This window comes from Halyomorpha halys, unplaced genomic scaffold, assembly GCF_000696795.3.
Source record: "Halyomorpha halys isolate HHAL.00 unplaced genomic scaffold, Hhal_1.1 Scaffold441.1, whole genome shotgun sequence".
Taxonomy (NCBI): domain Eukaryota; kingdom Metazoa; phylum Arthropoda; class Insecta; order Hemiptera; family Pentatomidae; genus Halyomorpha; species Halyomorpha halys.
Window position 1 is genome coordinate 604939 of NW_027106497.1, and position 23722 is coordinate 628660.

At 32.6% G+C, this 23722-nt stretch overlaps 1 protein-coding gene across 3 annotated transcripts in view; it reads right to left on the bottom strand.

Annotated features, from left to right (window-relative positions):
- The window catches only part of LOC106682788 (ubiquitin-conjugating enzyme E2 W), an 85353-nt gene that overhangs the window by 14780 nt on the left and 46851 nt on the right, over positions 1-23722 (bottom strand). The window contains exon 1 of one of the 3 annotated variants that reach the window (XM_014423841.3): positions 14883-15036. The exons of the other annotated variants lie outside the window; for them this stretch is intronic. Within the exon in view, the coding sequence (XP_014279327.1) occupies positions 14883-14900 (18 nt within the window). The 5' untranslated portion in view covers positions 14901-15036. Of the gene's footprint in view, positions 1-14882; positions 15037-23722 lie in introns of those variants that run through there. 3 annotated transcript variants of the gene reach the window in all.

A 23722-nucleotide genomic window follows, 5' to 3' on the forward strand; every position in this document is an offset into this window, starting at 1 on the left:
ATCATTTATGGTTTAATTCAATATTTTGTATAATTCTAAATTTGTTTGTATACTATTCCTTTTCATTTATGATTTAATTCAATATTTTGTATAATTCTAAATTTGTTTGTATACTATTCCTTTTCAATTGTATGTTACTCTAAATGTTGTTGTTATCTCTTTTGTTCTATAGCCCTGATGAAGACCTGAAACTCAGGTCGGAACGTCGGCATAAAATACATAAATATGGTTTTGTTTATTTATTTTGTTCTTTGCTGACCGCACCCCCGTCAAACTTCTCCAATCATTAATCTAAGGTCAACTATCTACACCTCATTACATACTATTAATTGTTGGCCATGCACAGATTCTTAGGATATTTAATCATTCGATAAGGCGATGTACTAACATCGCACCTCTCTGTTCCACGAATAGTGTTAAAACTAAAATATTATTTACAATAAATAAATTAGTAAATTTATTTGCACATAATGTTCTCAAGCTGACCAGTGTTAGTTTGAAGCCGCTAATTCCTGGAGTAGAAACCGTCGGATTTAATTACACCAGAGTGGGTTGCCAAGATTTCTAAAATAATGCCTAATAATAATAGTGCATTAGACGGGCAGGCAGGAACACGAGATCGCTCAGTAATGCTATTATCCGAAACCTTACTCGACCTCTGCCGCGGTTAGCGTCATCGCTGATCCCAATCACGAGAAGCCCCGACAATGCACCGGCACTTGTACCTCCTTCTATTTTTAAATTATGTTAAGATAATAATATCTTTCTCTAATGGAGCACCCTGTCAAGTACTCCCTCCTTCGATTGGGGCTAATTCCATTGCTTCTAATTCGCTACCATGGCCACCTCAATAGACAATAAGACAAACTATGCCAGGAATAATATAAAAGGCGCCTGCCAACAAGTTCATCATTCACTGTCAAATCGAAATGATAGCCTCTACCACACAACCGATTGTACCGGTTTCATCGATGGCATATAATCGATCAATCGATTGCCCATTTATAGCAAGAAAATGTCGAAACTTGAATTCAATTAAAATTAATTTTCACTTAAACCTTAAACTTAGATATGACATAATAAAACGAACTTGCAAAGTCCTCTATAATATGTTGTTACATATTGTTTATTGTTTTACTGCAATATATAACCATTGCAAAATGGTTGGGTATGACAAAAGAGACCGTCATAAGTGGGAAAAACAAAAAAATATATCGCGACCGAATTCTAACTCCTCCTAACTACACTAGGGGTATTCATGATGTTGTGTTAAATGTAAAATGTTTTACCATGTTAAATGTTATAAACTATAGGATTGTGAGCAGCCCTATTTGAAGTCATGTTAAACGTTAAATGCATAAGAGCCCCTAGCGGATTTTCTCAGCAACTTGTTTTATAAGCCTTTATGTTTATAACCTTCCTTCCAGAGCCTCATGTTATTGTTTACTTCAGTTTTGATTTAAGTAATTTATTACAACATGCCTAGTTATTACAATCTGTTCCTTATTACCTCTTCTGTTTTTTTTTCTCAAATGTATCATTAAAATTATCCATTCTGGATTAATAACAGGGATATGAATACCACAAACACACGAAAGAACTGAGCTGTCACTACAAAAATGGCGGCGATCTCTACTGGTCTATTGTGTGACGTCATTCTCCATTTAACAGACCAAGTAACAGACTCTCAGCCATGTTAAATGTTATTTCGTTTTATCACGGTAAAAGAAGGCAATTTTTTTCGATTTAACATGAGTTTTTCTATTTAACACGCTTTAACATGTTAAACCAAAGATCATGAATACCCCTATTTTTAATCTAAACTAAAGTTTTGAATGAATCTAGAAATATGAGACATTGATTGTCTGATGGTTGTTAGTTTCAGGAAGGAAAAAGAGTTTTGACTGCCGAGTTTTCAAAAGGTGGTTCTTAAAACTACCAAATCAAATAAATTAAAAAAAAAATCACTTGGAAATTTTAGATATTGATACTGGTTATTAAACAATTGGAACCGTAAAAATATTTAAAAATAAAACGAAAGGAAACATTATATAATCCTTTCAAAATTTATTGAAACCTTTCAGAATTCATTTTCAAGAGCAATCAGTTCTTGACTATTATCTAAATGTTTTAGGCAACGTTCACTCACTACTGTAATTCGAAACATATGAAATGATACTTATCATATCAAATGTTGAGAGTAAACTTAAAACAGAGTAAAAAAAAACTCGGCGATTTGATATAATTTATAGTATACATAGATACAAATTCATCACCAACACGTGGAACAATATTAAATTTTGAAAGAACAAAAAGGAACTCAAATAGAACACAACTATTTATTAAGCGCCAAAGTTTCGCCTCCCTTTGTAGGGCTTCATCAGGGCTTTTATTTTGTATTCAGCCCAGCAAATTTGCCCTTAATAAATAGTTTTGTACTGTTCAGTTCCTTTTTGATCGCACCCTGACCATTTTCCATGATTTAATGAACATTACATTTTATATTTAAATTTAACTGGTATATCTTAAATATATTTCCTAAGCTTTAATCATAAACCTTTCCTTTTTCCTGCGACATTTTTGCTGTCATAACAAAGAAATGAATTACTGGCAATATAATAAATTTTTACAGCAGTACAATTATAGGCTGGCAATAAGCAAACATCCGTAAAAGATATACCTTCGCTATCGCAGTCTCCAACCGAACGACCCTAAAGATAACTTATCAACACCTTTTCCTCTCGGTCACTAACACCAACTTTTTATATTATTGCAATATTGAGAATTCACCAATCAACTACTAACAATTTATATATATATAAATAAATAAATAAATAAATATATATATTTTTTTATTCTGTTACTGTAGCCATGAATCAACGCTCTGGGTTCTGGAGTTCTCCTGGAGTCCACACAGCCTCATAAAATGGGTACCCTTAATTTGGGAAAATTCTGGCGGTTGAGCGAGATATTTGATAGTGCTATTAATGTCAGTTAGGCAACTATCGCGTTCACTATCACATGTATACGCCTTGACAGTGACCTATCAAAGTTTCAATTATAGCAGCAATAGTAGAAACCACTGAACTGTTTGATAGTAACATTCATGGCAGTTTTACTGTCGTTACATTAATGTCACACTGACGTGATAAATGTCAGTGGACTAACAGTCACGTTAACTGCCACGTTGATTGTCATATGTATACGCCTTGACAGAGAACTGTCGCAACATAGCAACCTTACCAAATGTAACGACGATAAGCGGGAAAATGTATAAAATTGTAGCCACCCCGGGTACCAAAAACTAATTCACCACGGACCCCAAAAACAAATTTGCCCAAGACCTTAAATTGCATCAGCCTTGGGCCTCAAAAATAATCCACTAAAGTCCCAAAAATTATATTCATCCCAGGCCTAAAATTAATATGTCATGGACCACAAATGAGCATGATACGCCCAATATCTAAGGGAAAAAATAACTTTTTAGCAATAGAAAAAGTTTATCATGACTAATAAAAAAAAAATAGTTAAAGAAGTAGTGAGACTCTGCACTGGCACTCTAAATATAACTAAAATACATTTTACCCGAATTTCCCGATCCCCGCCAAAGTGAAAAATACTCAAAAATCGGGTAAAAATATCCGCATGGGCAGTGCTGCTTACGAGCTAAAACGTTTTTAACACTGAGCGGAGATCAGTAACGAAGCAGTAGCTACTATATATTCAGTCCGCTTCAACTTCCTAGGAAGTTAGATCCACAGAGGTAGGCCGCGTTAGACTGTTCCAGATAGCGAGTCAGTTGTATAACATTGGGGTCGCCAATTAGATTCATCTGGCTGGACAAAGGGACGAAGCATGCGTGTTCAAGTGTGGATTAGGTAACAGCGTCCTTAGTTGGAGTGTGCCACGCTACTCCACAAGTCATGTCCCGTTCTTATTTTATCCAAGCATCAACGATATCTTTCTATATATTCTAAACCCTTCAAGAATTTGACGATACAACGGTGTTATCGAAACAATTTATCAACGTTTTATACAAGCAAAATATTATTGTGGTATTTAAATATATTAACGTTTGAATTTAAATCCCCCAATTAAAAGTCTCTAGAGTCACAACAATACAGGCTTTCTCACCATTTATACTATAATATTTTGAGGTATATATTTATAATATTATATAAAAATACATTGTATTCATGAAGGTAGGTAAATTATAATTAAGTATAATTAATATAGTTCGGAAGGTTAATTAATATATTAATTATGTACATAATTACCTCTATATCAAGGAATAAGTATAAATTTTATTATTTTTAATCATTTCCTTGTCGAAACATACGTGTCCAGAAAAAATACTTATACACGTAATTTAGCCTAAGTAAGATACGGACTCTGATGGCCTGAGACCGAACACAAATTTGACTGCAGACAGACACGGAACCAAATTTGTTCTTTTATGACTAAAACGTAAAACACGAATAAAATTTTCAATTCTGAGGACGTATTTTTTTTTTTTTTTTAAAATTTTTAATTCGTCATGAATACAGAACTTCCCTACTTCCGATGACGAGAAGGCAAAAATTACTGAACAACATTAAATGCACATATAGAAATAAAAAAAAAAAAATAATATGATCTCCAATATTAACAAAACCATAAACTAACAATCGTTTTTATAGCTGAGAAAATTCAGGAGCCACTGACAGGAATCAAATATAATTGCAGAAGCAATATTATCGATCTCCCATGCCTAGTTATGACAAAAAGGCAATAAAAGAGATTAGCGTGCAATTATGGTAGGGTATTATAGATATTAGATATTACGCCTCTTTCGGAAAGACATACAATTGATGTCGGTAGAACAAATAGTGATCAGAGGGATTATCCTCTAAAACCAACAAATATTACAACTACGTCATAAACATTTCTATATTTCCTCGACTTTTTTTTAGATCTGCTATATTTGAGTATATCAATCTCAATATACACTGCGCCACTTTTTAAAAATTAAAATTTATGTTTCTACATTTTTTATTTTCAAAATATGAGGCGTTTGGTCATAAAACATGTTAGCGGAAAAAAAAACTTTCACAATTTTAAAATTTTGTTAGTTACAATGTTTTGCCTTCAATCCATAGTCACTTATCACAGAATAATATCAAAATTCTCTTAAGAAAACAAATATCTTAGAGATTTTTACAACAATTTATGACAATATTAAAAAAGCCAGTGACGCCAAAAAGTTCAAATAAAAAAAAATTAAACGACCGAACGTTTCATATTTTAAGCCTGATCCTGATAACGTACAAGCAACAATTATATGATACTTTAACATGACATTTAGAGCAAAGTTGCAGGTATTAAATATTTTGAACCAAACAGAAATAGTTTTCAAACGAAAATCCGACAAGAGTTCTAAGGAAGATAAATTAGCATCTCTAAGAAAACAACCGTATTAGCTTCAATTCGACTAGTTTCGCTAATTGCACCTTATTGGCAGAAACCCATCTTTGAAAATTTAATAACAATATCTGAGACTTCTTCATATTAAAGTGTTCAGTTTTGACAAAACTGGCTTTGGTTCCTAAAGATAATAATACTAATATTGTAACGACGACAATTTCAAGATAAACCATCTTGAAACTATAGAAGGTTTCATTTAGCCAGTTTTTCCATTTTACGATCAAAAGTCTCATTTGAGGCAGTCAGTCGTAAAACATTTATTGCAAATTGAAGTTCTTGCCATTGCCAGATTATTTCAGGCAGTAAGTAAACAGTAATGAGTACTAAATAGAGATTAGAACCAGTGTCCTGGATGATAGTAACCTAGTTTAAATAAATCACGTTACAATGTAAAGACAGCTGCTAGCTACACAAGCTCAAGCATACTTGAACGTTTGTAGCTTAAGATGAACAACGCGGAGGCTTTTAAGCAGAACTTCACTTTCGTCTAATGCTGGTTCTAACAATTTATAATTTTGGGAAGCTACCAGGGTTTTTCCTGTAAAAGCTCAAGCTTGCCATACCAACTTCACTGATGTCGGAGAACTTTGAAGGACTCAGAGGAGTGAAATCGGTCAATAGGAACGGATCCCGTGGCATGAGTCACGTAGCAAGTCCAATGATGTACAGGAGGCTGCCAACTTAGCAGGCACCGTTAAGTTCATGGCTCACTAGAGAGGGAAGTGAAGGCACATAATATAGTTTTTCGACTCTCTTTAGAATTCCTGCATAATATTAATTTCTGTTAACATGATAGAATACCTATTAGCAATAAACTGATCAATGGGATAAATTAATTGGAAGTAAAAATTAATCCATGAACAATAAATAGTTTTAGTTCTCAAAACCTTGCCGTTCGATACAACAAATACAATACAGAAAAATTATAAATAGCTTTTCCAATAAGAAAATTTGTGCATCACGATAACTTAGATCCGTGAACTTGACCAGCAATGTAATAATTTTCATTTTAAAATGCAATGTTACAAATTATATTCTTAATCACTACCAATATTATAGTTTACAAAGTTAATTGTAACAGTGAGAATATTATCTATTTTCATATTTGATTTAAGGTTAGCCAATAATACATTTTAGGGAATATAATGTTTAACCATTTAATAAAGAAAAGAGGCAATGACAATATAAGTGCTTTTATTTTTGTCATAAATTCAGAAAATTAAGACTGTTTTAGCGAAAGATAGCTTTAAATTACAAGGGAGAAGAATTTGGAATTCATAACACAAACCAACTACCAATTTGATTAACTAATCAGATGTAACCAAAATCAGCCATATAATCAAGAAACCTTTGAGGCCTGCAATGAAATGAATGTTTTTCGAGTGCCAGATCCAAATTTTCTTCTTTTATAAGGTACTCAAATATCTTTAAGGAGAACTGTGTTTTTGTTTAGCCCAACAATCGTGTCGGAAATATTTTGTTTAGCCCGACAATTGTGCCGTAAAATTTTAGAGCTTAAGAATGGTGCCTATGGATGTTTGAGAACATATGAATGGAAGTTTGAGAACAGCTGGCCAAGAAAACAGAAAATGAGGAAGAGAGAAATAAGGAATAACTTTAGTACAAGAGCCTGGTGGAAAAAAAAGGCAGTTAATTCAACCCAACTCTGGCTTACATTAATGAAACCTATCTATAGTTAGTCAAACTGGATGGGTCTGCCACGTATAGTTAGGGGGATACAAAATGGTGGCTGTCTCAAAACGTTAAAAAAACTAATTTTTCTTTTCTAGAGCTCCATATCATCAAAACTACCTACACCACGAAACTTGAGTAACTTTGTTAAAATATGAGCCTAAAAGAGATATTTATGTTCAATAGTTCACAAGATATGCTTTTTGAAAAACCTTCATTTAGTAAAAAATGTTAGTAAAATCAGTAACTAGTGAAATTATTTCTCCATACATTACAATTGATCTCAGGAACCATTATACGAACATATGTCTAGCAGCACTAAAATTAAAACGTTGCTTTTTAAAATAGTATATCTCGGGAACTACTGAACGTAAATAGTTCATCTAGGACTCATATGTTAGCAAATTTACTCTTCTTTAAATAATATTCTATTAAGATTTCTGTGTTGTAGGTAATTTTAAAGATATGGAGCTCAGAAATATAATTTTTTTTTTTTTACGTGTTGAAACAGCCGCCATTTTGTTTTCTCCCCAACTATAGTTGGCAGACTCATCAATTTTGATTACTAACTATACATAGTTTTCATCAGAGTAATCAAAAATTGTAGTGAAATAATTAACTTTTTTCTCATCTTGAGCCTTCTGGCTGTTATCACCATTATTAGTTACAAAACTGGCTCTATCCATTTTCTAACTCTTGAGGGGCTCATAGATGCTTAGTAAAATCATTTGGTAGTGGAGGAGGTAGAGATAAATTAGAGGAGGCCCCTTCCACTTCAGATTTTGAATGATCGTAGTTAAGATTTGTCTTCGTGATCTATCTGTACTAACCTTACAATCTAAACGTCTCTTTGGTTTTACTGCCATTCTGACTGACCGTGTGAGGGGGGTTCTATTAAAGGAGATCGTTAAAAAAAATGTTATTATTATTATTATCTGACCTAGATAATCCCAGGCATTTGAACACTTTTTTATAATTAATTGAGGCACTTTCGATCAATAAGGCTTTTCTAGGTGATGTAGTGTATTGAAACTAATAGCCTTATAATCAGTATTATAGATCATCCACTCATTTATTTAATTTCAGCTCTACTTTAATTATAATAAATTACTGTAGCGTATTTATAACAGGGACTGATGTCATTGTGATGTGAGTTCAAATATAACCAAATTCAAGTATATAATCCAATAATCCAAGACCTTCGGGTCTATCACCGTTTATTTACTTGGATGATTTATTTTATAATTCTTATATTATGTAAGAGGCATATTGTTTGTGAAACCGATGTGTTAAATATTTAAAAACATGAAAGAAAAGGTGATTCAAATTGAGCACGTGTTGCTATCACAGCTAGAGTGCTATTAACAGCCTCTTGGAAGTAAACATTTATAAACCTGGCGACGCAATAGGAGTCTTTTCTTCAGGATTATCAGTCCCAACTGGAATGATTATAATCATTAATTATTATAGTCCACTTTAAGTACGGTAGCGATTTTTTTTTGTTAATTTATAATTATTTTTTAAATGAACATTAATAATGTGTCTAAATAAAATATTGGGTATAAAAGACTTCATATCATCCACCCGACAGCCTAATAAGGAGTCTAAATCACGGAATCTATACCAATATTCAGAAGTAGGAAATCTACTCAAATTTAGTATTTATATGTCTGGATAGTAAGTTACCAAATTGACAAATAAATTTAGTACACCTTGTTCGACACTTTATATACGGTCTTTTATTCCTTGTTCTAATTAATGAGTAGGATTTATCATTAGTATATAAAGTGTCGAAGAGAGTCGCTCTCTAATGTAATTATATTCACAAGCATCAATTATTCCTCTTCTAACCACCAAAATGTATCTTTATTGTTTTCCAAAACACGAAGCAACATTTTAATGTAGTAATACTGCCAAGTTAACAATCATTGGAAAAATTTCTTGTAAGTAAAGAGCTGAGATTCCTATTTATTCTTGCCTGATATATTGTTTAAAAGTTATCAGTAGTAAGTATTAAAAATATATATATAACTATTTAATGTTTATTATAAAGACAGAGGTTCAACCAGCGCATGAGGTCTCATTCGAACTCATCACCCATGGTTGGCCTTGCCACAATCGACAAAGGATGCGGAAAAGCACATTGTTTGATACACAATGATAAAAATACTTCTTATAACAGTTCCGTCTTTAAAAACAGTTCCTACATGATGTTTCAACTTTGTTCATCATTGGGTTAAAGCGAAAATTGAATATTAAATATTAAACTGATAATTTATCACAATGAGCGAAATCAAAAGGTAAGATTAGCAATACAGATTAAAGTATTTTCGTAATTTACCAGGGATATTTGTAAGGGCATTGATTCTAATTTTATTCGCGGGTCGAACAAAATAATCCCGATGCGATTATTTATTTTTCGAATAAACCCCCAATGAACTTAATCAACCTGATACTTAGGAGGAAAATAGTAGAAGCAAATTTTTTGTTTTAGACAAAATTGGAATGTGCCTTGGTTCCTTTCTGCATAATGTGGTCAAATTGTAGCAAGAATATGTTTCGGAGCTTAAACAGAGGGTTTTGTTACAGCCTACTTACATTACAAAATCGTAAATCGGGAATATGTAAAAACGTATGTCCTTGAAAAGACCCAAAATAAAGGGTAAATACACCGAGTTTGAAAGTTGGACTTTTATAGTCCTGGAAAATTCTACAACTATTTCGATTTTTTGTCTTCTAAAGCGAATTTTTTGTTTCTAAAACAGCTTTGAGTAGAAAAACTACACTATTTAGCATTTTTTTTTTTTCATTATTACAACATACTGATTTTGTACAAACATATATACAATTGGTTTCTAATATATCCCTCAAATTACCACTTTGAGGAAGTCTAGGATTTATTTTTTTAAATAACACTTTTTCCTAATTGTACCTGGAATAACCTATTAAAAAAATGTTTGCTAACATTTGCAAAGTTTATCCAATACCGTTTTATAGGAAGGTATCATGGCTAAAAGAAATGAATGAATGTAAACCAATTAGAGATCTCAGACGTTTTTATTAATAAATATATTCGTACTTACCAAGAAAGATTAAGGAAAAAGGTTTATATTTCTAGCAAAAGGTACATCTATTTGCCTCGTATTATTTTGGTTCATAATTTTCTACAAAAGTATTGTAGCCGTGGAACTAACCAGACCACTTGGTTATCCAAATTAAAAAGAAGACTGGGGGGGGGGGGGTCGACTCTAGGAGGACACCCCATTATAGCTAAGCAGCTACTTCAACTTCCTCCCCATTGTCATCAACCGGATTAGCCACGGTCATACCTGCTCTTTACCTCCTCTCTCCATCCTAAACAAGAGATCGGATCAGTGATGCATTCAACTTCTTTGCCATTGTTCGCTACAAGAAGCTCACAACTAATAGCAGTTATTGGCAGTTAATCGGAAAATCGTTACTGACTTATATTATTACACCTTATCAGCTTTCCCGACACAAAGCGAATCCGCATATGTGAACTCTTCCTGGGATTGTATAGTCTGATTAAAAAAAAAAAAAAAAAAAAAAAAAAAAAAAAAAAAAAAAAAAAAAAAAAAAAAAAAATCGCCAACTTCCAACTCAGAGAAGGCAAATATACATCCATGTTCAAGTAACATTCATATTGTTGGACCAATGTTTTACTCCTTCATTCAAGTTATTTACTGAGGAAAATCAGAAAATATCTTACATATTAAATGCTATCCTATCATTGAACAAATTTGAAACAAACTTAAAAAAACAAAATTAAAATTTGCTTTATGTAGGAAAAACAATTGCATTATATAATCCTAAATGTTTAAATAAACAAATAATTACTAAAGTTGAGCAATCAAGCGATCTAATAACGTTGATGAACAAAGCTATATCCGTTTCAATATGAGATTAGTTAGGGGTAAACGTTGTTTACCTTGATTGTTTAAACGTTGATTCAATTTTATTTGTTTGATCGCCATCGCCAGTAATTAACAGGAAAACTATTAGTCGAGATAGATCCGTTTTTATCAGTAGGGACAATATAATTTTGAAATCAAATAAAATATATTTCGGATTGTGGCCATTGACTTCTTAATCAGTCCTTTTACCTATAGCACACCTATCAAATATTGCCAAAAACAATTCAAAAATATTTTTTGCTTTCATAAATAATTGGTAGAGACAGAGATTGAAAATTAAAAATAAATCTATAAGAACATTTAGTGAAAATTATAATACAGTATGAATATTTGGAGATCTTGTCTATAGGCTATATAAAAATTAGGCTGTTTAAGTTTTTGAAATTCATAATAAAATGTGACTGAAGTAATTTTAAACCTTTCATTAGTAAGTAATTACCAATCGAACCAAAGTGACATTCAACAAAACGCTAATACGCCCAGTCCTCGCTTATGGATCCTAAGCTTGGGGATTGACAAAGGCTGATGCAAACAGATTACTAATCTTTGAGATCAAATATTGCAAAGAATCTTCGGTGCATCAGAGAAATTAGGACCACGAGAAAAAGAGAATATGTAGAACTTTATGACCTCTTCTAGGACACGAATATTGAAAGGTTTGACAAGGTCGGATGTATATGTATGTACGTAAAGTAATAGCAGTATTGACAGCATAACATATAAAGAAAAAAAACTACATAGAAATGATACGATTAATTCTGCCACTATTATTCTAAACCAGTCACAAAAATGTGGAGCACGTTATACAAGTAGATTGTATAACGTGAGATACACAATCATATCAATGATTTGTACCTGGAAAACCTTTATTATCTTTTGATGAGAACATATTCCTAAAGTATTTGTAACCGTATCTCTGAGAGCAATTACGAGTATATTTAAAATAATTTTTTCAAGTCCACCGAATATCAAGGCTAAGGCCAAGGAGAACGAAATCTCTTGTCTGCTCTCCATGAACTTTTATTACACTCCATAATGCCAAATTTACCGACTAATAGGCCAACTTCCAGACGCTAAACATCTGAATTATTTTATTTTTTCATAGCAGAATAAGAAGAACTACACCCATTTCACGTAAACCTCATGTAAGACAAAGAGTGGATGCAACGGGTGAAAGGTCTCTCCTCATCCTTAAGCTTCTTGTCTGATAGACCTCTGCTGATTCTCGGGTATGTCTTTGACAGCCATGAATTTCAGCTTGAATAAGTTTAATTTTCAAGCTTTGATACCAGCCTATCAAATATAAAGTTAGAAAAGAGTCTCTTTTAATACATTCTAATATCACATTTACCACAGACTACCCTATATAGTTTGCTTCATATTAATAATGACTGCCAATTCAGCCCACTGCTTCCCCTTTCTCATCCTCTTTATTGTAGCTTTAAAGGGTACAATATGAAAATTATAAAAGACCAAAAATATGATCAATATATCCTTTGTACCGTCAAGGTAAAACTCTCGAAAGGTCTACGGAATATTTATTACTGCCACTTCAAAAAAGGTCACCTACTTGCTCAGCAATATATGTTTCAATACATGTTTTAACTGCTCTATACCTTTGTTGGATATTGTTCTTTTATTAACGTTTAAATTAGAATATCTTGACAATATAGCATCATACTTCACAAGGCTTAACTTTAATTAGTAGCCGTTTCATCCTGACTCTAGGATAACTTTAAGGTTTTAGAAACAGAGAAGTAAAAAATGCAATGAACATTTTGAGCCCCTTGTACAAAATGACACTTAGAATTTCCTTCTTTAATTTAATAGGAAATCAACATAATTTAGTAGGAATCCTGTTTAGATTTTCATGAAGTGGGTAAAAGTTAATTTCGTTCAATTTTTATTTGTCATATAGTTTCGTAAATTTACGTTTCGGAGTTGTGTTCCCATTTTTAAAACAATCTTTTTACTTTGTGTAGGAACAGTATCTTTTCAATTTCTTAGCGAGCCAAGAAATATGATGTTCACTACTATTCATATTTAATCTTCATTCAACATTTAGGAGGAAGTCTGTTTAATTGAACGCGTTTGCTCACTAAAGAGAAAATTAATAACAATATGATTTTTGTTTTAAAACAAAATTATCGATTTAGCTAGGAAAATACAGGAAAAAAAATAGTTGGTTCCTTGTTACATCTGTGAATTCAATTGATTGTGTTTTACCAATACGTGGCATCAAAATATTTAATTACAAATCTGCTAGTTACAAGTCGTAATATTTCATTATCAATTATAACTGTAATGTTTTTGTTTTCTTTATTACTCGTTTTTGTAAAGTCGTCGGTCCGGAATAAAATAAAATTCTAATTTTCCGATCTCTACCTTACCTCCATCGTAAATATTAAGTGCGTGGTAAGTGGCGTTAAGGAAGTTTATGAAAATGAAGATTTGAGTAGGCACTACTGTACAACAGCCAAAACTCTACTACGCAAACTCTCAACTTACATTTAACTTAAAACTAGATGAATTGAAAAACTCGATACTTCCCAATTCCCATGAGCATTTATTAACAAAATTGAACTCCTTAACTGCAACATGGGATACTATGAATCGAACTGAAAATAAATTATGATGACATGTCCATCCTCTTTACTCTATCCAACTTTGTTTTGAATGCGTCAAATTAAAAAATCTCACCAAAATATAAATACGAGGATACAAACATGTACCAAAATTAAACTATAGCTAAAAGATTTATTAAGCTCAAACGTTCCTGCTCTAGTTAAACTCAATAACCGAAGTAAAATGAAAGTGCATTAATATAACATTATTTTTATGACTGTATCAATTCGCACCCTTTCTCAGACTTAAATTTACTTAAAATATGGAATATATTTCATCCACCTTGGACCATGTTTAGAGCTAGTAGAAACAACTATAGTTGTTTGACATTAGATTATTTCAATGCCAAGATGGTAGACATCGACCACAGTTTCATTATATATAATTGAAAAATAAAACAAATCGATGATAAGCAAGAGAGAACAATAAAAGATGATAATAGAAGAATCTTATGAGCTAGAGGATAATTAAAAGAGTAAATTAGTAGGAGGAAAGCCTTGGAGGTGAGACAAAGCCTTTGTGATCTGACCAATCATTTACATAACCAGGCAGGTCCATCTTAAATCATGAATCTTCAACTGCCTCCGTGATCGCATGAAACATGACTGATGTACTGCTGCAGTAATATTTGGTACTCACACACATTAATTTAATTAACTGACAGACCATCCGTAAGGTAAAAAAAAAAATAATTTATGGGATCCTTACGAACATAAGCATATATCGAAACATTCCAAACTTGAAAAGTTATTACAACTTGGGCATGTTACCGGTATGTACCAATTTGCCAACAGTTCCTATTTTTTTCTAATACTTCTGAACCAGGGAATAGTTGGAGTGGTGGTGGAATGTGGATGGCTCTATACAATATTTTATCGCTGCGCGAAAAATTATTGCTATCGACTCAAGACTATTTATTCCAAAGGATCAGAACTTGTGGTGTAGTCTTCAAGGAATTAAATTTTTTTAATAAAAAGTAGTTTTTATAATCCTACTTACAGTTATATAACAATGGACAAATATGATTGAAGAAAGAAATAAACTAAATAAGCAATGAGCTCCTGCTTCCTAGATTTCTTCGATTAAAATCGATTCTACTTAGCACTGCAATATTGATACCCACCGCTACTGTTTCGTGTCAGCACTGTATAAGGATAAAACATTTACCTGGGCGGCAGAGAACATTGTCCTGATGAATTATTACACACCCTTCATAGCACAGAAGTTTAGAGGCCACAATCTTCATTTCCTAAGGCAACGGTGTAGAATTTTATTAAAATAAAAAAAATTTAACCTATAAAAATCGATTAATACATCGAATAAGTCAAACAGCTGTTTTCTTTGAAGTGATCTTGATAATAATGTAACCTCCTGAATGAAGAAATTGTCATTAATATATATATATATTAAACTTTCACCATTAACGCTGTGATTAAAGGTTATGTAGTCCAAAAGGTGCGACCTTGCAGTATGCTCTTTATGAGAAACCCCGACTTGATAATAACATAAGGATGAAGAATGGGAAAAGTATGGAATACTCTTAATACGAGCTTTAATATTTTCTCCAATAACTCTCTAATACACAAAGTCTTCTTCGATACAGCCTCTGGAAGCAATATAAGTGCTTACAGAAGGAAAACTAGACTGACTCATATGAAACTTACTATAGCTCCAATTTTTAACTAAAAATAAAAAAGAATTACTATAAGCAATTGATAAATTATTTCCGACACCCTGAAACACATTAACAGGAGGAATGACTAACTATCATTAGCATTCTCATTTTGAATTCGGAGGAAAGTTTTGAAGAAGTTTCTGAATATTAGCTCAATCGTGTTTTTATGGTACTGATTTCGAATATCAAGCTAGCGACCTCAAATATTTTAGGGTGTAAAAAAAAAGAAGTAAAAAAAAATAAAAAAGTTTTCCTATTCTTTACTTATAACTTAAAAACTTTGTTCTATTCGAATTAACATTAATACTCATTTTGAACTAAATTAAGGGAATAGGGAACTAAAATAAGGCTGAAAAAAAAATTATGATCAAAATTGTAGGTAATTTATTTTTATTCGATTTGGTACAACATGAATATTAGAATTTATTCGTATTATTATTAGTTTGCAATTCCTCTCACACCTGACCCCATATGTGGAATTAGTCTCAGCCACGCGAAGAGACATATCAAAAAGATCGCTGAGAGCAAGGCTGGGTTACTCTGGAGAAATACCAGAGGGATGGAACAATCAAAACTGTTCCTTAAAGGACCCTGTCCGAAAAGAAGCAACTGCCTTCTAAATATGGATAGGGGTATCCTAAGATGGGTGACAGGACTATATACAGGACACTGTCAGTTAAATAAACATCTCTATAGAATGGGACTGACAGAGTCCCCTATCTGCAGGTTCTGCAGAAAGGAGGAAGAGACTGCCTATCACATCATGTGTAAATGTGATGCAGTGGCAAGAACGCGATTCCTCATCTTTGGTAAGGATTGTATCTTGGATCCCAAACTTTGCGAAACTGTGGATCCCTATACAGTATCCAGATTTGCAAAGGCAATTGGCCTGTTTTGAGCAGAGGAGGGACGGCGTACAATAGGCCCTCTGAGACCGCGGTGCTTCTTGGCCGGTTTTAAAAAAAAAAAAAAAAATTAGTTTGCAATTAATGAAAACATGGGGGGGAGGGATTTGTATTCTCTGCTTCATTTTTATACTTTCCGAAAACCTAGAGGCCAGAAAGATAAGATTCTAAATAAGCACAATAAAAACATAAGTGAGCAAAGCTTCAGAAAACGTTTCACGTTAAAGTACTATATGCCTGGATTAAAAGCCATTTTTAAGGCAATCCCTAGAGGACGTGATGGCAGACCACGTTGCGGTGAGAGTTCCTAAGTGCTTAGCTGAGGACGTTGTGGGTTAGATTCCCACCTTGGTCAGTCCATATTTATTTCGCGGAGGCTCCCAGAAATAAATCTTTACATTCCCACTCTAGAGTGCAGTATGGGTGCAGCTCAATGGATCACTTAAGCCATAAAAAACAGTAATTCTGATGGCATCTTATTAAATGTTTATAAAAGTGTTTAAGTAAGTAAAAATAATCATAACAAGTAAAAATGGACCATCTTAGAAGTCAATTTGATGCGGTATTTCTGGAAAATACCTTGACAGAAGTCAATTCCAACGAGGACGAACCTTGGAATAGATACGCACAGACCATAAAACGTTGATGCAAACCTAGAAATAAAGAGAAGACAAGGTGGTCTAGGGTACAAATACATCCTTTATTAAAAATCAAATCTTTAATAATTCTTAATACTTTAATTAATGTTTAAAAAAGAATTAAGACAGATATTAAAAATAATTGGTTTGTTTCATATCAATGAGTAAGCATAAAATAAATCAGTATATAATTTATGAATGAAATAATAGATTAAAAAAAAAAGTTTAGATGATGTAGTATAACATAAACATAACAATAAACGATATAGGTACTTAATAAACGTAGGTGCTAAATAGACAAGATGCACTAAAACATTAAATTTTCGAATTTCATTAATACATATATTATAAAAATATATTCAATATTCTTGAGTAAAACTGTTTTCTCACAATATATAAACATAATTTATTTAATCATCGCGGGAATGAACTATATAAATGTATAGGGTTGGATATATGCGGATAATTTCAAAATCATTGACGATTAAAAAAGAAAAGTAATATGTTAAGTTAAAAACCAATTTACACCGGCTTGGAAGAAAGTTTTCTTCAAACACTTGATACATCAGCACTCGGACTGAGCTTCCACCCTACTGGTTTTTAAATCACAACGAAAGGATTTTTAAGTCGAGAATCCTATAAAACAACGAGAACCACAGTTATTTATTATATAGAGGAACACTGGCATATATCCAATTGGCAAATGCTCTCTTGGTAATTTACCAGCTGTGATATGTGCCTTCTGTATCTACGGTCATTTAATAAGGAAAGATCTTTTTACAGGCTTCGCGAATAAAGTTTTAAAATTTATTTCTACGTTTTTAATAATACTGATACAGGCTTTCATCTTACTTTTTAGAAAATATAGTAAGAACCCATATAATTATTTTTATTATAATTAGGTATATATCTTTAAATGACTATTGAAGAAATACTACAAAATAAACTTGGTGATTACTAGTTTTTTAAATGTTACTTCATAATAAAGTGACTCTTTCTAAATTATAGTATTTTTATTTCTTAAATTGGGATGGAGTGGGAGTAAATCCTGGAACAGATGTTTCGATAAAGCGAACACCCAAATAACTAAAGGACAAGGTTCGGTTTAAAACGTAATTAACTTTGAGGAGACCTTCACTAAAGTTCACCTTTCTCTTCGCCGATTTCCTGTTTCCCAGCTTCTTTCACCAGGATGACGTTTGATTCCGATATATATTCCAACCGAGAGGAGAATATACACAGAACTACTAATTATTATACGTGGTTAAAACAGTAATCAACGTTTGTATTTTGTTAGGAAGGTTATTATAGTTATTATTAAAACTGTATCCCTATATCTTTATTTTTCAACCCTTCTTTCCCTTTTAGCAACACTGGTTTCTGGTTTATATTTTAATAATGAGATGTGGATAAGAATCTTCCCAATGATAAGCAGAAAGAGAAGATAACCATCAAAAGGCTCCTAATCTCAAGGCTACTCAAATAAGAATGGCGTCAAATCCAAGCAACATCTTACCTCCAAATGCCAAGTATAAGACCAAAATATACTTTGAATTTATAATTTTAACAAAATTGAAAAACTTTGAACTAAGTGTTATTTATTATTATTAATGGTATAATTAAAATGCATTTCCAGCAATATTAAGTATTTTAAAAATAAAAAGTGTAATTTTTCATTGTTTTACAAAACGTAAGGCGAATCTCAACCTATAAAACATACCACAAATTAGTTAATAGACTTAAAAATTATTGTACAAAAGCGTTCTTCTACATAAATCAAAATTCTACAAACGGTAGATAAAACTAATAGGGTCGATGGCTAAATTGCTGCTCACGTATAAATAATGTACACAAACACGGAGACAGATAGACAGGAACATTCACACACACAACCTCGAGAGAGGAAAGTCCTGGACAGGTCAAGGACTCCCTCCACTGGTGCTATTGGTTACCCTGAGGACTTTAACATTTCTCTCCTTCCGTTTCCTCTATGATCGTCTTCTACCAGGAAATGCATCTGCAGCCATTAGGGACGTTCAATGCAAAGAGAAATAATTAAAAGTAATTATGAGCAATGATTGGGAAAAAAATAATCACTATAGCTAGATTAATTATAATTAAACGTAACATTACTACTTGTAATGATTGTATATAACAAAAGATAATAACTGCAAACGAACTGGTTATTATATAATTTATTTTTATAAACCTTGCAGGTTCTGAGCTGTGGTGGGGAAAAATATTAGTCTAGTCAAATTAGATAATCCTAAAATAAAAAAATAAATAAAACAGTGACCTCACCCCACATGTCTGAGATGAAGGGAGGGGGTTCAGAATTAAGCTTTCACCTCAAAAATTATGAGGTTTGGTGAAATGAATTTTATACAAGATGAAAGTAAATTAAATTTTAATGTGTTCATATAACTTATTTTTGAAATCTATGTAGTTTTTGAGAAATAGAGCTTTGAACAAAATTTAATTAATATTAAAACAACGACGAAAACGTCAAACGAGTGAAAAAATTAAATCAAAATTCCGTCCCGAAAATTAATTCTCAATAATCATGGAGAAAAAAGAGATATTTTAGAGAGAGGTTTCACTCGTAACGAGAGCAATGAAGCTAAAAAAAAGTATTTACAATTTTAACAATAAGGTGGATTTAAACCCGGCGACCTGACGGGATACCCTCCCTGTTAGAGCGCGGAACCAAGGACAGTCTGGTCACGTAGGGTAGTGTTCCCCTTTAGAGGCACTTATGCAAACACCGCTTCACCTCGTGGACCATCCAGGGCGTTCACAATCATATCGGCTGTTAACAGACTGAAAACACTACGGCGAAATGTAATGCTTCCTTGAAGAGTCACAACGAAGATACACAATGTCGAGAGAACGTACGGTGTTAGTTTTGCATCAAATTTGCACAAATACAATTGACCTAAGTTGTAAAAATCAAATTTATGTTTAACATAGAAGAGCAAAACAATAAAACAACACTAATCCTCTGACTTTAGTTTCTTGAAAATAAATAGACACAGAAAAGATGCACCAAATCTCTCTAGAAAAAAAAGTGTATATACCTACATGAAAAGAGGTTTACATTATTTTGCATAGTCTCGTCGGGACATCAAGAGCCCTAACATAAGCGGCTCGCTCAGTTAAGATCGATATGTGGGACCACCATTTTCGCGACCTCGATACAAGGAACAGCCAAGTACACTCAGACCTACAGCCATGGAAGCCTTTATGCCTTGATATATAAATACATAAATGCGTCCATTTCATAAATTGGTAACACAGCATATTCTATCATGATAGTTCAATATCAGATTTTGCATTTCATGATTATTTCAACGTATGAGACAAATTTTTCAAACCGTGGCTTCAAGCTTGTTTGGATTAAACATATCAAACAAGGGTACATTGAAGAAAGATTCTGAAATATATCCTTTATATTTCAGCTATAATTGAATATTATACTGCTATCTTCTACCAAAATATTATTGATCAGTTTATCCCAAAGCGTTATACCAAATGCCAGTTCACTGTGTAGTGTAGAAGGGAGAGATGGTTGCCATGAAGTATGTAGTGTAAAGGTTTATTTAATTTCAATCTTTATTATCATTGTATTATTTAAATAAATAACTAAGTAAAGAAGGCAAGCATAAAAGTTTTGACTGGTGCCAGAGGACGAAGAACGAAAAAGAAGAAAAAACACAACTAAAAGAGAATAAAATTCCCCCCCCCCTAAAAAAAAATTAAAAACCTTTTACATGTTTTTCTCTTACTTCAAATAGATTACCCTCCACAGAGATCGCAAAAAGGGCAATCAAACAAGGCATCTTGTACGATACAGAACTTACCCTATAGACAGCTTAAACACAAAATTTCTTTATTAAATAAATGTACGATTTAAAGACTAAATGTAGATGGAGTATGCTCGGGAATAAGTCTGACCAATCAGAAATTATCGATAAAATTATAAAAAGTTTTCAATAGGAGTTACATTGAAGCTAGATGGGGGTCTAGACGATCGCCGTGAGAGCCTACTCCCACACGGAGGTTAACGCACTGAGCTCTCTCGCAGGTACAGGCCTCAGCAGCGAGGTTACACAATAACAAACTACCATATAACACCCTTTGAAATATTGTAGTAAACCAACTTATACCACAGATAGTATGCATTAAAAATAAAAGAAATCCGTGGAATTAAAAAGACCTTATATGATTAGACTGCAGGTAGATATGCATTTTTTCCAAAAAAAAAGGAAAATTAATAAGTCCAGAGATAAATGTATCTACGTATAAGAAAATGATATTAACTTATCGGGAGGAAAATCTTATCTTAACGTCAAAAAGAACAAATGCCACTCACTCGGTTAGTGTTCACTGTAGAAGAGCAGTAGGCTGGTTTGCAAAAAACTGCCAAAAAAAAATATAGTCCTCAAAAATTTATTTTTAAAACCTAAATTTCTAATATTCAACAGGCATTCCCGTTTAATTTGCATTAGTTTGTTGTTTTTTAATTTAACAAAATACATTTTAGATACTCGTTTGAAAGATTGTTAAAACGTATAAAATATAAGAGAAAAATAGCATTCACTGCAAGCCTGAACTAGTGATCACTAAATCGCAAAACAATGCCTGTGTATCAAGTTATCAACGTTGTAACTATTGGATACTAGTGTGTTTTTACAATAAATTTAATTGAAAAAATTTCAGGAAAGTAGTTTTGAAAAATTCGACTATTCTTATTAATTAATCAATATAGTACACATTCCATAATATAATAGGTTAATATGTTGGAATTATGATCTCAGACAAATGAACACAATGAAAAGATTTATGGAGAAACAAAGGAGAATTTGCGAAAAATTCTATTTTTTTTTAAAACTGTAGCTGATCACATTCCTGTTCCTAAATAGTCAATTAAAAAAATAAACTAATAATATTAAATAATTATATAATTATATAGTCCTATCCTTTTCAACATAATAATATAATATTCTAGATAATTAAGATGGCTAAATAAATCCCTACAATGCTTAGATAGTGGTACGTTAGGAAAAAAAAAGTTTTTATTTTGAATTAGGCGTATTCACAATATTGGATCCTAGAATATGTTACTTTCACAATGAGGTCTTCTAACGAACTATCACAAAGTCAGTAGGGTTGTCATAAAACAGTCTCAGACTACGGTATTATCTATAGGGTACGTTAAATTTTTTAAAAAAATTTGCTAACATTTGCAAAGCAAAGCAGCAATATGTGAGTATATATTCTATATATATAGAATATATATAAAAGGATCGGTGAACTGTATCCATGGAGGTGATAGTAGAATTTGAGAGCAATAAATAACATTTGGGCCATGGTCCGAATTTCTACAATATAGGAGAAAGTTGACATTTTGTATTTTTAAACTACGTCCGATCAGTCAAAACTGTTCAAGGCCATTAAGCTCCTTTTGCACTGCCGTAAAGTAGATAAACTTCCTTTCCAAAAATATAGTTTGGCTAAACTAAATCTATGATAACGATGTATGTATTGTAGTATACGTATGGGAAGTAGTTAATTTTATACTAGCCAATATTAGAATTATTAAACTTAAGTAATTATAAATAAAAGCAAAATAAACAAGGTACATTTTTCTTTAAAGAGGCACATTGTTAACACCATATGAATGGTTTTTTTTTTTTAACTTTACGTTACGCAGCCGCTAGAAAGACCCCTTTAAAAACCGGATGATTATATTTTAATACTTTTCTTTCAGTAATACTAGTTTAGAACAGTCGGGTAAGCGTTATAATTTTTTTCAAAAAGAATAAAATTATGGCCACTCACTCACTGCAATGTTTTGGTTTTTTTTTTTTTAAATTTCACCACTCAGTAAAACAGAATAAGAAGGAAGAGGAGTGGTTCATTTAGAAGCTGCCTCAAATATCATGAAAAGTGAGCTGGAGATCACAGGATATGAATCCGTATTGATTCAGTTCATCTCCTTTTATTCACCTCTCCCGAACATTAGATCGCCTTTAGGCAGCTCAGAAGTCGGACTATTTCTTGACAAACGGAAACCATTATATAATATCAAGAGTACACGTCCATTAGAAGCACAGCTAAATATTTATTGGTAAAGGCACCTGCAAGTACGATAACCTTTAACTGCTCCAAGACCCAGCGAACCAAGAACATGTTGCCCACACTAACGATGTGTATTTAATACAAACCGTTAAGGGGGAAAGGAACCGTTATGCACTCTCCTATCTTAGCTGTTATCTGGAGCTTCGGTTCCAGGGAACGCGTTTTAAGCCATGCCAACTCGTTACTCGTGGTGTGAAGAATCGATATTTTAAAATTATTATGATGCATTCGGTAACAATCAACACTGATCGACGATCAATCAACTAATAACAGCAGTGACTTCGACAGCAGTGGCCTGTCGAAACATAATAACCAAATTTGATGTTAAAAAGAGTTATTTTGAATAAATGTAAAAAAGTGAGTGGGGATTGAATAGGCCCGTATCATTTAATAGTAATAGTAACTAAAAGTAATCACATGACAACAGTATACTAAACTTCTTCAAGTTCACCGCCTCTATCTAAAACACTATAGTTTCTAAAACCCATAAAGTGTTATACAGCCTCCACTGGCTCACTACCAGTGATGCGGCGAGAGAGATGCACTGGGATCTCTTGAGCTCTGCTCTACCCCTCACACGTGGGGGATAGAGTGGGCTCAGGGATCCTCAGGTCGATTGTGTATATATTATTTTATTTTTCATACAGA